At 40.0% G+C, this 15,538-nt stretch overlaps 1 protein-coding gene across 2 annotated transcripts in view; it reads left to right on the top strand.

The window, feature by feature from the left end:
* Positions 1-9,793: 9,793 nt before the first annotated feature.
* Positions 9,794-15,538, top strand: part of LOC114248048 (uncharacterized) — a 42,917-nt gene continuing 37,172 nt past the window's right edge. For both annotated transcript variants that reach the window (XM_089734074.1, XM_089734073.1), the window contains exon 1: positions 9,794-9,988. In XM_089734074.1, coding sequence (XP_089590200.1) covers positions 9,955-9,988 — 34 coding nt within the window. In that variant the 5' untranslated portion in view covers positions 9,794-9,954. The remainder of the gene's footprint in view (positions 9,989-15,538) is intronic.

The following is a 15,538-nucleotide window of genomic DNA, read 5'->3' as shown; positions in this document are numbered from 1 at the left end:
GAAATGTTGTGCAGTGGAGGCGGCGCGAATGGCGTCACCCAAAGCGTTAACACGCTCAAAGTTGATCGACTGAAAAAAGTCGATCGCTAGAGCGAGATTTTCGGACGCGGTCGGAGGGCAGGTCGCGGGGGAGGGACGTATCGCGGGGGTGGGACGAGTCGCGGGGGAGAGAGTTGTAGCCGTGTTCGTGTACGGCAACGGTTTAGCCCAAGCCGAGACGCTGGGCACCGACGCCGGCACGAAAGCAGGCTTAGCCTTCGGCACAGAGGGTACCGTGGCTTTGATGTCTGGGCCGGAAGCTCGGAGGCGGTTTTGACGGGCGACGCGGCGATTTATTTTTGGAGCTCGGGGGCATCCACGGTAGTTCGCGGGGTGACCTTGTGTTCGGCACAGGACACAGCTAGGCGGTTCCGTCGCGGTTTTTTGGTCGCGAGCGCAGAGGGCCGTGGCGTGATCGCCCAAACACTTAACACATCGGGGGCGCGCGTGACAGTTACGGGAAGAGTGCCCGTACAGTTGGCAGTTATGGCACTGACTAGGAGTGCCTTTTTTATGGGGGACTTCGACGGCAATACCGGAGAGCCTACAGACGGTCCGAATGTTAAAAATTTGCTTACCCTCGGGGGTAGGCTGGAGGGCGACTAAAACCATATTGTATGGCTCCCTACCGCGGCCGGTGTGCATGCGGTGCACGGAATTTACTGGTAGGCCTTGTTCTATCAGATCTGCCTTGACGAGATCGGCATCTAGCTCCTTCGGGATTCCACGTATGACAACGCGGAGTTCGCGCTCCTCCTGGAGCGTATAAGTGTGGAAACTTATACGCTCCTTTCGGAGGTAACTTGAGAGGGCCCTATGGTCGTCGGGTGTCGTTACTTTTATTTGAATCCCGTTGGCGAGATTACGGGCGCTGGCAAAATTAATATTTTGGCCTTAAGGGCCAGGGAAACTCGGTCCCAAGCTGCCTTCTCTTGAAGGATAACCGGGGGAGGGGTCTGAGTTTTAGATTGCGCCACCGGTCGCGGCGACGGAGTGGCACGGGCTGGAGGCGCAACGGGAGTCTGAGGGCGGGGGCGCGACGCGTTCGCGGCTTTGCTAATTTTAGCGGCCGCGAGAGCTCGAGACTCCGCGGCACGCTTCTTACCCTTTTGTACCAGGGTGAATCCATCCGTCGATGAGGCGGGGGCGAGGTCGACCTCCATCTCCGAGTCAGAGTCGGAGGACGAGGAGGCGGGCGCAGGTGACCTACAAGCAGGAGTTTTGGAGGGCGCGACGGAGGCCGCGGATGATCGCGCTGCTGGAACGGTGGCCACGGCGGACGACGCAGTAGTTTTACTCGCCAGTATAGGCGACGCGGGAACGGCAGGCACGACGGAGGCTGCGGTGCTCGATGTAGACGCTTTGCACGCAGGTACAGGCGACGCAGGAGCAGCGAGCACGGCGGAGTCTTCGAGAGAGCTCGCAGTGTGATTGGCCTTGAAAGCCAGAAACTCTGAGGCGAGCTGTGGGTGACGAAGTCGGAGGAATTCCACGAATACAGCGTCCATGATCGCTGAGTACCCAGGTGGGGCGGCCCCGGGTCTTGAAAACACTCGCCTTGCGGCGAGGCCCCAACTTCTCGGACCTGAGCGGTTCTATTGAACACAGGTGGCAATGCGGCGCGATTATTGGTCGGCAGATGTATCACGAAATCTCTTGTTACCATCTCATGCACTAACACTTAATAAAAAAAGATATGATCCTTTATTCCGTTGCAACAAGAGAGAAGGAAAAATCAAATAATAGTATCCTGTAGATTGGTAAAAGGATTATGTTTTACATAATGTTATATTTGTTATTTCAGTAAAGTGTCTTCTTAATATTGAGACACGCTATAATGTTTCATTTTTATATCAATAAAGCAAACATTTGTTTTAGTTAATTTTGTTCATGAAATTATTTAAAACCCGCAAAGACGCAAGAAAATATTTCAAATACGCCAAAAATATCTGCTACAAAATTCATTGAGTTAGCAAATTAGTTACACTACAGGAATTTACCAAATTAAAACAAATCTGAAAGCAAAAATGTTTTATTAAGCTATAGAGGCTTAAACGTTCTAAATAAGTGGAACTAAATCGATTTAACCTTGTCAAACTTATATCAAAGTTATGTTAAAAATTAACTGCTTATTTACAAAGATAAAACTTCTGTGACTATTAGTGCAGATGTGACGTGTAGTAAGAGTTAAACTAATTACTCTACAGTTAATTAGTAAAACAAAATCAAAGTAATTGTTTAGTTTATTTTAAAGATGTGTTGTTTAATAAAGACACACAAGGCTTAGTAAATAGTTAATAATACGTATAATAAATGTATTGAAGACATTGTTTAATAGTATTTTAGAATAATACTATTAATAAATGTATGCAATACATAGTTTACTAGTAGAATTTCAATTAGTTTTAATATAGATCTAATGTTAATTTTTAAAGTTTTTAGGTAGAGGAATTAGAGCTAAGTAAAATTGATATCTGAAATATATATTTTGGATGGCTGCAACATCGGATTTTGTTAGAAACTTAATCATTTTTGTAATGAATCGGTGAACATCGAAGCTGGGAGAAACAAAAGCACATTAATTTATTTTCAAGGAAAATAACAAAATCTCACACAATTTTCTTGATAAGAAATGTTTATATGAAAAAAAAATACATAGACCTTTATCGCCAATAATTGTTTTCAAAATATTAGTTTAGAGTGTTTCAATTATTGTATGATAATTTTTTATCTTAGTATTTTTCATCTAAAGGAGCCCCGGGAGAATTTAAACAAGTCATTTTGGAAGTGTTATTAATCGCGTCAACGACTCCCGAATATTCCAAAACAAACAAGATTGAATCATTTATCTAAACCCAAGCTTGTTCGCATACAGTTTTCATTTATCCGAATGTCAAAAACGTGGTTCGTATTCGTAATTTCGATGTCAGTATTTTTTTTTTATTCTCTTTTTGGCAATCGCTTCGTTGGAATACTGGAAATATCGGTGCGAGTGTTTTTTTTTTTTTTGTTAGCAACGGCCTGTTAAAATTTTAGTTTGTTTGAGTTTATTGTTGACTTGAATTCAGGATCAACGTGTGTATCGGTAACTGTGATGATTAACCTAATGTAGTATTAGTAGGTATCGCCTTAGCGTTCATGTTGTGTTTAGATATGTGTTTTGGTAAACACCCGACCGGAGAATCGTGAGCGTTATGTATTCAGGATGTCGGAGAGTGCCACACGTCGATACCCGCCCTGTGCTTGACCACGTCAGCATTGAGAGCGGGATGCAATTGAGCTACTTCGGCCTCTATCTGGAAAGTGGTTCAACCTTTCGCGCTCACTTCGTTCAACCGACTTAGTTCAACCGATTTTAGAGGCCTAAAAAAACGATATAAATTAATAGTTGTAGATTAAGTGGAAAGAAAGAGAAGTCGAGGAAGATTGCCAACCAGATGGACGGACATTGTCAAGCAGGCCACAAACACAAGCGTCCTGGGCGCCATTAAACAGGCCGAATGCAGGCAACATTGGAGGAGCTGGTGCAAAAACTAGACCAAGGTGGTCACGACCCTTAGTAATGAGGAAGCGACGAAAAAGGAGAAGAAACAGACGATTAGGTCAATGTCCCTAAATTGAACTTCAGTAATTACCAACCCGTCACTATAAAATGAGGGCGACATACAGATCTCATATCAAACCTGGCTCCGTAAGTGTTTTATATCTCTTTCGAATGTCGGCAAGAGAGATCGAACAGTACGACGTCTGAGTGGCTATACGTGTCTTTAAAAAACCCTGTGATGAAAGACTTCCAAACCCTACTGGAACTGAACTAGTGAGGTATCTCGTCGATATTGCGGTGTCTTCCAGGCGGGATTTAGATGGCCCGTTGATCAAGAGGCCGAATGGTCGTTGCACAATCGACAGGCAGTCCAAAGTCTCGTGGGTGTAGGCTTGTGTTTAGGTAACGTTCTGACGTGAATTGTTGACCGACAGGAGGTTACAGTCGATTTAGCTTCAACATGCGCCACTTAGCATCCCCAATGCTAAGACGGGATATTCCAGTGATTTCCTCTTAACCCAAAAATATATTCATTTTGTTTCATTGTAAAAGTGAGACGGTTGCTAAAGCTAGTGCGAATAACAAGGAATCAATTAAAAAAAAAAACGGAAATAAAATCCATGATACACTATGAGCAGTTGCGAGGGCTTTTATGCGGGTTGTCTGTGTATTGAACTGAACGTTAAACAACTAAACGTCTAAACCCGATAAAGCTTTTAGCTTAAACGAAAGCCGTTATTAATTCACTGAATTCAGCATTAATATTTTAGTATAGATTTCAGGAATCATCAATTCAACGTGAAGGAAGTGGTTCCCTTTTTTCCTACCTAAGCTAAGAGCCTTGAGAGGCTATTTCAGCGTAACTTTAACTAGTAGGTGATCTCACGGGGCTCAAACCTGACGACGTTGCTAACATGAACCCAAGCAAGAGCCGTGCTTCGCAAAATCTACCACCGGATCGGAAACATGACCCACTGAGAAGATCCGGCGAAAAACTCAGTGGGCTGTATCTGAGGGTTAATTTACTTGTAGATCCCTTCGTTGCAAGCGACGGGTTCGGCGAGGACGCCGACCGGTGCTTGAGGTACCTAAAAGCACCGTTAATGGATCGGGAGGACCCGTAATGACGTGTTTAGGGCGACGTCGACTGTTTACCATTAGGTCCACAGGATGGGGTATGGAATTATCACGACAAGAGGGTTTTCATGTTGTGCCGCCTTCTCGAAGTGGTGCAATGATGCCGACTGGAAATACTTACTGAGTCAAGCTCCAGGTCATCATGGAAATACACATTCCTTAGGAACCAAGGCGATTAGTGTTGTTCGAAACCTCTATATATCTTCTTAGCAATGTCGTTAGTGCAATTCAGTGCTCTATTACAGCAACGCTACAGATTTTTTGGGTTATTATGTCACGAATTACCATATTGCTACTTTGATTTGTTTAACAGGATAGGTTCTAATACACACTGTTAATTAAGTTAATTAATTAAGTTTTTTTTTTTCAATTGTTCAGACGTGTAAACTATATCCAACTGCGGCTAAGTGATTACGGTAGCCCGTAGACATCACCACGCCAATGCCACCTTGAGACATCAGGTCTAAATCGCAATTGTGTTACGTATGTCCCACAATCTCAACCGGAAGGAATTGCGTTATAGACAGAGTGGTGGTACCGCTCTGGGTTACAAGATGTCCTACCACCAGTTAAAATATACCGTCTGTGCTGTTAGTAAAAATACTACTTTATACATAGAGAACTTTTTAAAGAAAACCAAGTCAGAGATGTTATAGAGTTAAGCTCCAACAAGGTTTCACTGTGGAATAGCAACATCATATCACTTGCTATCAGTAAATCTTGGTATTATGTTTGAATACTTGCTAACGGGCTATTCACACATGTTAAGTTGTGTATTAATAATAAAACTTATAAAATTGGTCGACTAACAATAGTTAGTATAATAATACTGATTAAATAAATTACATATAAAAACCTAGTGCAAGGTAGAGGGAGAAGAAGTCCACCGAAGAAGATATGGATGGAGTGTGTGAATAATGATATGAGAGAGAGAGGAGTGAGTGTTGAGATGATGGCTGATAAAAGAGACTGGAAGAGCAAAAATTAGCCTTGCCGACCCCATCTAGTGCGATAAGGTGGAGAAATAGAGAGATACAATAGTTTAATAGGGAAAAGACAAAGAGAAGATTTTTCACCGGGCGAGTGGCTTTGCACCGTAGACCAGATGTCGTTGTCGAACTTCTGAGAGTTTATATGTATACGTTTACATGTATTTTTTTTTATTGCTTAGATGGGTGGACGAGCTCACAGTCCACCTGGTGTTAAGTGGTTATTGGAGCCCATAGACATCTATAACGTAAATGCGCCACCCACCTTGCGATATAAGTTCTAAGGTCTCAGTATAGTTACAACGGCTGCCCTACCCTTCAGACCGAAACGCATTACTGCTTCACTGCAGAAATAGGTAAGGCGGTGGTACCTACCCTGTAAATTTCATCAACGATATTCAGGTTTTTGTTAGGTTTCTTATAAGCTATAACAGTTGCTGCTACAACTTACTAAAGACCAATATTTACATTGTTATCTAATGTAAAATTAATGTTAATCAAATTATTGAGGTCACATTTTTTTTTGGTATAATTGGAAACATGAAGTGATTAAAGCACCTCAATAAACTGCGTCAGATCCTTCGATGAGACAGAACTTACCTAAGGTGAGCTGGGGGCAAAGTGGCGGCAAAGTGCGCTGAACGCATGTCTCCTTGCCGCGTTACTCCAAGGAACTGGTAGTTATCGCTGTCTTAATCGCCAGGTCGGTCGATCTGCAGACTAGACTATGTGCTCTGAGGAATTGTTCGAGATGATACCGGCATCTCGTTTTTACCATCGCAGCGCCCACCACCGGAGTAGAGTTCGTCCATACTACTTGGAGCCACTGACTGTGGTCATTCACAGTGCGTTTCCAGAGGTCTTTTTTGCCACGTACCATCCGGCTATGGAATGAGCTCCCCTCCACGGTGTTTTCCGAGCGCTATGTCATGTCCTTCTTCAAACGAGGCCTGTGGAGAGTATTAAGCGGTGTGCAGCGGCTTGGCTCTGCCCCTGGCATTGCTGAAGTCCATGGGCGACGGTAACCACTCACCATCAGGTGGGCCGTATGCTCGTCTGCCTACAAGGGCAATAAAAATATATATATATATATATATATATCTGATGCCCACATAGACGGCGCTATTAACACGCTTCTGCAGGATACCTGCTGGGTCGAGGATTGCTATTACTTTTTTTAAATCAGTTTCGACGTCGTCCTAATAATTCTTATTAAAAACCACTTCCCTCGTGTAAACATGAAATTAGCTCCTAGTTAATTTCCGGCTGTCTGTCTGTGGAGTTCTCACGTTGAAACAATAAGCGGGAATGGCGCCGTGTAATTCGGATTAGTACGCGTAGCAAGCACCCTTTGTTTCCTTTAAAACAATAAAAAATCTCATATAATTGAGATTAGAGCCTTTGATTATGATTCTGATCTTTTTTTTTGTGAAAAATGAAATTGCAAATGTGATCTTTAAAAGTAACGTTACTGTAAATATTGAGTTTTAAATGTGTGTTATACTGGTTATACACTAATCACTTGAATTTATTTTTTTAATTGAACACAGTGAAGATCTTACTCCTCTTCACTTAACGTTAGGAGTTGATTCGTCTTCAATGATTTGAACTAATCAAAGTGTAATAAAACATGATAAATAATAGTTTAAAAAAACTAACAAAATACGCTTTTATAGAGAATCTAACTAAAAAACAGAAATATTTTTTTTATAAATTTGAATTAAAAATAGTGTAAGAAAAAATGATTTTATTGTTTAAAAAGCGTGGGGTGCTTTTCAGGATATTATTAAAATAACCCTTCTACTCATATCTGTGCATAAAATATTTAAAACTACTGATCCCATGCACCCCACGCTTTTTTTTACAATAAAACCATTTTTTCTTACACTATTTTTAATTCAAATTTATAAAAAAATATTTTCTGTTTTTTAGTTGGATTTTCTATAAAAGCGTACTTTGTTAGTTTTTTTAAACTATTATTTATTTTAATTTTTTAGTTGAATTTAAAATTTTCAGTGTTTTTTTTTCAATTTTTTTTTTAAATATTGACTTGTCATCGGTTCTTAATAAGTATAGCAAATTTCGAGTTAATCCGACGTTTTGAAGGGGGTCAAAATCATGTTCAAAGATTCCGTTACATACATACATACGTCTGAAGCTAATAAAAGCGTATTAAAAAGAGTGGCCACTCCAGGAAGAGTGCTGGAAATATTATTATAACCAAAAGGAAACAGACCTACGGTGAGTTCTTACCAAATAACCAATTATCCTATCGATTGCGCTCTGAATGTAAGTTAAAAACGAAACTAAAGAACCACGCCCAATCAAAATGAGTTATTCAGACATCAGATTAATGTTTCAAATAAATGATATCCGGCTCTTGAAACCAAAACACATTACTGCTTGCAGTAGAAATGCGCACACCAGAATCTGTGCGCGCTTAAAATAAGTGCTACAACCAGTTAATCACATACGATCGTAATATGCTGTTACATATAGTACTCATACAGCTCTACTGTTCATTTTATGACGAATAACAATCTCAAAATCACAGAAAAAAGGTACAGGTGATAATGATATTCGTGGGACCAATAACACCGTGCTATGCTGAGAAACCATAATAGTAGGAGAGCTGGCACCAATTTTTGGGTAGGTATTTGAGGCAAGCTGAAAACTTGTCACATACCTCTCCTATTATATTCCAACACGGAATTGCAGACCTGGCTGGTGAGTAGCGGGGCTAAATCAATCCCTACATTTTTAAAAATATTTTTTTTTTTTCCCCAAAAATATATTTGAGGCAATACGCAATTTATATATGTTGCAGTGTAATACTTAATAAATACGAAAAAAAATAAGCCAGACAATTTAATCGGGGTTGTAACATTACCAGACGCGTGCAAAAATTTTTTGCAAAAAATTATAAAAATTGTTTTTGAGGCAGCAAAATGTAGGGGTTGATTTAGCCCCGCTACTCACCAGCCAGGTCTGCAATTCCATGTTGGAATATAATAGGAGAGGTATGTGACAAGTTTTCAGCTTGCCTCAAATACCTACCCAAAAATTGGTACCAGCTCTCGGACTATAACACTTATGTAAAGAAACTATTTTCCTTTATAGTTTGTACAGCGCTCTATAGCTCCTATGTAATCATATAGATGGCGCTGTTGATAATGGTGACATACATTGATATTGGAGGGATGACATCTGCCATATTGTTATTAAATTAAATTGGATAATTATTAAAACGAATTGAGAGTGGTGGACTTTGAATGTCGTTTCTTTGTTTTCAGGTGAGATAGCTATTATAGGTTTGCAATGTGGTGGTACTGTTTGTTACTCTTGTGCACGTTTTAAGTTATTATGAAATAATAAAATCTTTGTTTTCAGAACAACGCCATGTTTATTTCAACTTACAATTCCTAATAAATCAAATAGAAAAAGTCTTATACTTATATTACTTATTTATCTATATATTGATACGTGAAGCAAAAACTTTGTATCCCTTTTTACGAAAATTGGGCGGACGGAGGAGTATGAAATTTTCCACACTTAGGTATAGAGAATATAGAGAAGAAGTGCACAATGCTCATATTTTTGTAAAATAATGCATAAAAGATACATTAAATCAATAAAGAAAACATTACACACACTACATACCATGTATTTGACGCACACACGCATAGGTACATACTATTTATTTTCAAACTTTTGCTTTTGACGTCTGTTGTCAAATTGAGAATAGATTAAATATTGTTTGTCTTTGTTAATATTTTTTATAGTATAGTCTTGGCGAAATTTGTGATTAAAGAAGTATAAAATAGAATCATAATAGTGTACAAACTTACAATTCCAATTAATTGTAGTCGAATTTCGCCTACTGCGGGACCTCTAGTTTACCTCAATACATCCAAATAATGAATACAAAGAAACGATACATCGCTGTCTCCGCATTGATACGCAAACGAGGTACAGAAAGCGCTCTATTACCAAATCAGCCGACAAAAAACAAAGGCAGCAATGACATTTATCTAATTACGGAATCGCGATAAGCGAGTCTCGGGGTGGGTAATAGGGGTCCGAGAGAGAGGAACGCAGTTGGCGTCAGACCGCGGTGGAGCGCGGACGTCACACGCTCGTGTCGCGTCCTGAGCTTTCGCGTACCGTGCTTTCTGTGAATGTGAAATGATACGTGAAAGAAATAAGTTATGTGCGTTATAATTTAGATGTCTTATTTTGTACAAGATGACTGTGCTCCTCGTTTTTGGACTTTTCGTAGGTGAGTCGGTTTTGTGAGAGAACCTATTTTATGCTTATTTATATTATGATGATTAAAAGAATTTTCATGATATTTGACTTTTTTCTCAAATAAATATTTGAACATGAACTTACTGAAAAAAAAACAAGTTAGAATAGTCCTTAAAAATACAATTGTAATTTATTATAACCTTATATTAATAAAAAATATAACTGTATTTTTAAAGGCAATTAGTTTTTTTTTTTTTTTCATGTTAAAATTGGCTTTAGTCTCTGATTAAATATGATTTAGGATACTTTAAACTTTAATATCGTGTCGACTTTTAAATGTTACGATTTTGAATGATTTCATTATTTTACTGTTTTAATGATCAGGAATGATTATGGTGCATAGCAATGGCAAATATACTAATTCGAACGCGCTAATTAATTGTAACATTTAATAATATATATAATATATAGTATAAAATGTACAATTAGTAATATATAATTTTATTTGCATACAGATATAACTATAACTATTATTGGTATTGAGATATATGGAAATTGGTTTAGTCAGTGGCTGTCAAACTGTGAATTATTTAACACCGATCATAAGAACATGTTCCGTAACTTTAGATTGTAGTACTATGACGCGACTTGATTGCGACAGAAAATCTAGCTTAAGTAAAATATTTTTAAATTGTTTAAAAAAAATTCAATACCTTTGAAGGCAGTCGATGCATCTCATTCAAAGAGATCACATTACTTAATCCTTGAAAACCTTGATTACTCTATTAAATTGAAAACAAAAAAACACAGCCCTGATTGTGTCTTATCTATTACATATAAAGCATATGAATTATGTGACGTGTAATATAATTGAAAATATTTGGAGGTAATGTGCTTGGACTTATGGCTTGCCTACTTTTGTAGATTAAGAATTCAAGACTGAGGCATGTGTCTAGTTTAGTTCATGTGTTCAATATTATCATATTTTTTTTAGATTATAATATTTTGTGTAATTTTCTGTATATATATTTTCTGTATGAAAGGCGATTACATGCAGCAAAGATACGAATTTTGCGATGGATGTGTGGAGTAACGAGAATGGATAGAATACGGAATGAATATGTTAGAGGAAGTCTGAAAGTGGCACCTGTGACAGATAAGCTGAGAAGTGCCCGTTTGGGATGGTACGGACATGTGATGAGATGAAATGAAAATGAGGATGGTAAGATAGTGGCTAACTATGAATGTGGAAGGATACAGAGGAAGAGGTAGACCTAAGAAGAAATTGATGGATTGCGTGAAAGACGATATGTGTAAGAGGGGAGTGAGCGAAGGAATGGTATATGATAGAGGAGTATGGAAGGAGAAAACGTGTTGCGCCGACCTCAAGTGACTGAGAGAAGGGCAAGAGAATGATGAATATTTTATGTAATTCCTCTTTCTGAATGTTCTGCTAAGATAGCAGCAAAATTATGTTAGCCCCCTGTCTACAAGTCTTACTTGCAGTCGATGTTATTAAAAGAAAAACATGTTTTTTCCCGTATTTCCTTCAGTTTTCACGCCTCGTAAATATAATTGAAACTTTTACGGCTTAATCTCACGTTAATCTGAATCTCAATTAGGTACTTTTATTTTATTATGTTCTATGTTTCGAATACTGTAAATTTGTCGTAGTCACTTGTGAATGTTGGTAAATGTACCCACAGACACAGCCCACTGAGTTTCTCGCCGGATCTTCTCAGTGGGTCGCGTTTCCGATCCGGTGGTAGATTCTGCGAAGCACTGCTCTCGCTAGGGTCATTGTTAGCAACTCTCCGGTTTGAGCCCCGTGAGCTCACCTACACACGCTAGGGTAAGCTGAAATAGCCTCTCCAGGCTATCAGCATAGGTAGTAAAAAAAAAGAAGGTAAATCTAGTTTTTAATAATGTTTTTGGCATTCGAACGAATGAACTTGCTCGCGCAGTTCAGTATCTTTACTGGTGGTCGGACGTCTTGTGAGTCCGCACGGGTAGGTGCCACCACCCTGCCTATTTCTGCCGTGAAGCAGTGGCAGTAATGTTTTCCGGTTTGAAGGGCGGGGCAGCCGTTATAACTATACTGAGACCTAAGAACTCATATCTCAAGGTGGGTGGCGGTATTTACGTTGTAGATTTCTATGGGCTCCGATAACCACTTAACATCAGGTGGGCCGTGAGCTCGTCCAACCATCTAAGCAAAAAAAAAAAACTCGATCCTACCTATTCCTATTACGATCTCACAATCGTTACCGTTGTAGTGTTAGTATAGCCGTTTTTCTAATAAGATTTTGATCTTATCTAACGGCCGTCTGGTGTAGTGGTAAGTGACATGGTCACTACATAAGGGGGTTGCGGGTACGAATCCCGCCAAGGGAAGATATTTGTATGATAAATATAAATGTTTTTTCCAGGGTTATGGATGTATATTAAATATGTGTATGTGTATAATAAAAATCTTACATTTATTTCCGTTATCTGGTACCTGTAACACAAGCTCTTTACGAACTTATCACGGGACCAGTTAACGTGGCGTGATCGTTAGTAAATATTTATTTATTATCATTTATTTATCAGGGTAAGCGACGGCATTGCCCTTTGGTTTTCGGTAATTGCCTAACACCAGTGGGGCTTCAGATGTACCGCAAGCCTGGTTTTCAATGATCACGTATTCTTGTGGATATCGTCGAAATTTGTCTCTAATAACGTTCGCATTTTAGATATCTTTGTTGTCTGTGTTTGTCACAAGAACTAATTCCTGTTACATTTTAGGTACAAGTTGTAATGTTATTTTAGGTTATTATTATTATGTTATTTTAGGTACAAGAACGGGTCTATGCCATTTTTCTTTTACTTGTGCAAAAAATTAAATTTTGCGGAAAATACCGACTATTTGAATGAACATTACTGGTGGTAGGACCTCTTGTGAGTCCGCGCAGGTAGGTACCACCGCCCTGTCTATTTCTGTCGTGAAGCAGTAATGCGTTTCGGTTTGAAGGGTGGGGCAGCCGTTGTAACTATACTGAGATCTTAAGAACTTATATGTCAAGATGGGTGGCGCATATACGTTGTAGATGTCTATGGGCTCCAGTAACCATTTAACACCAGGTGGGCTGTGAGCTCGTCCACCCATCTAAGCAATAAAAAATAAAATAAAAAAACATTTCAAAAATAGAAAAAACAAGCCCGCTGAATTTGTCTCGCTGGTTCTCTTCAGGATTGTAAATTTATTTAAACCGGTAGGGATGACATGAAAGAGATTTAATAATTATGTTTTGATGATATTTCCTCGTCCAGTCGTGCTTCTCTTATCTGAGGGTCGTGACAATTTTCATCCGTGACTTTCATCCTGACGATGTTGTGCCATCTCGTCCTGTTTTCGTTGAATTAACTGGTGAAGTGAACCTGGTCAGTTAATTGATATATTATGACATATTTAAATTGAAGTAGGCAATTAGAATTCAGAGTCGCCATAAAGCCATAAAAATACTGAACTTTCCGTTTAATTATTTACAATTTCAATAACACGAGAATCGTTTTTTGATTGGTTCACGCTGGTCATAATTTTCCAGGCTTTCGTCCGCTTTTACACACACTTACAGAAACATCCACACAGACGAGCTCACATGCATATACACGGAAACAACATGAAGATTTGTCGTTTCGCACGCACTTTAATGATGATAATTATCCAAATAAGTTCGTGAGTAGATCGGTCTCTTTCAGTCCAGTCTATTCCGATACTCATAAGCTGAAAAAAAAAAAAAAATTTGGGTTGATGAATGGATGAGCTCACAGTCCACCTGTAACTGGAACCCATAGACATCTATAACGTAAATGCGCTACCCACCTTGAGATATAAGCTCTAAGGTTTCAGTATAGTTACAACGGCTGCCCCACCCTTCAAACCGAAACGCATTACTGCTTCACGGCAGAAATAGGCAGGGTGATGGTACCTACACGCGCGGACTCAAGACGTCCTACCATCAGTAATTACGCAAATTAGAATTTTGTGAGTTTGATTTTTATTACACGATGTTATTCCTTCACCGTGGAAGTCAATCGTGACGTTTGTTGAGTACGTGTTTAAAAATGTAATAAAAATAATATCTAAATTAAGCCTGCTTAAGCCACCGGTGTCGGATCCACCGGTATCGGATCATACACGAAATTTCTTATTGTGACTTGCTGGCTTCCCGTTCGCCGCTCAGAAACCATTAAGGAACCCTAATGCTGGAGAGGGCTAGGACATCAGATGAGTCACGCGTATTGTATTTTCTGATTCAGGCTGTACTTTCCCATCTTCGCGCGTCACTAAAATAGCCTCTGCATCGCATTGCATAATTGGAACCATTTTTCTTTCACAGTTTGGTTGTAGTGTTACCTTAGGGAAATTCTCTACCGTGCCCCAGCTTGACCTCGGGCGGAAATAGGGCTCACGTGAGAGAGTTCAAGGGGAGATGTTTAGTGGATAGCCCTGGTAGTCCTACCCACTAAACATCCTTGAGCCGCGGCCTGCTCCCAATATGTATATCATCAAATATTACATACCCCGCGAACCTGGTGGTAGGACCTCTTGTGAGTCCGCGCGGGTAGTTACCACCACCCCACCTATTTCTGCCGTGAAGCAGTAATGCGTTTCGGTTTGAAGGGTGGGGTAGCTAGCCATTGTAAGTATACTGAGACCTTAAAACTTATATCTCAAGGTGAGTGGCGCATTTACGTTGTAGATGTCTATGGGCTCCAGTAACCACTTAAAATCAGGTGGGCTGTGAGCTCGTCCAACCATCTAAGCAATAAAAACCCCCAGGTGCCGACACCCGGAATGAGGTCCCGACCCGAAAACAAAGAGTATGATATGACATCATTCAATGCCATATGTAAAAACCTTATACAGGTGCGAACATGTAAAACCAGAGTGTTATTTTAGCGTGTTATTTACTTAGGGATGAGGTATTCATACATATTTATGTTTTGAAAGCCATTTGCGTATTAGCGATGTCCTATGCTAAACACGAGTTTACAGGTTAGAGACCTTTGTGAGTACAGCTAAGCATTCAGGCTTAAGTCTCCAGTGGGAAGAATGGGGTGGTAGAGTCCAAGATGAATTTGACATTAAGTGGACCGTGATGGTAAAAGTCATTCTGATGTAAACAATGAGACAGCTGCTGTAATCATAATTTTTTTTTATGATTGAAAGATTACTGGTGGCCCGGAGGCCTTTCCAGTTTCACCAGGACAGGTGGACAAGCAAAGGCTCAGCCAGGAGGAGTGGGATTTGCTAACAGCTGCCCGAGCGCCTCCGAAGGAGACCTAACAACTCAAGGGAAATTACCGAAAATACCGGATCGGAATCGCGACCCGCTGAGAACAACCGGCGAGAAACTCAGCGGGCTGATGCATGAGTTAGGTTGTATATCGATCTCTTTGTCTAGTTCGACGAGTACGGTTACCGGGGTCCCTAAGCCCGCTCCTAGTGTTAGACCTGAATACGTCTAATGCAATCGTTATTGGATCTGATGGATCCGTAAGGACGTGTAATCGTCAAACAAGTCGTCGTGACCTA

Source organism: Bombyx mandarina, chromosome 17 (genome assembly GCF_030267445.1).
Source record: "Bombyx mandarina strain Sakado chromosome 17, ASM3026744v2".
NCBI classification, from domain to species: domain Eukaryota; kingdom Metazoa; phylum Arthropoda; class Insecta; order Lepidoptera; family Bombycidae; genus Bombyx; species Bombyx mandarina.
Note: the sequence above shows the minus strand (reverse complement) of the source record. Positions and strands in the feature narration are given on the sequence as shown.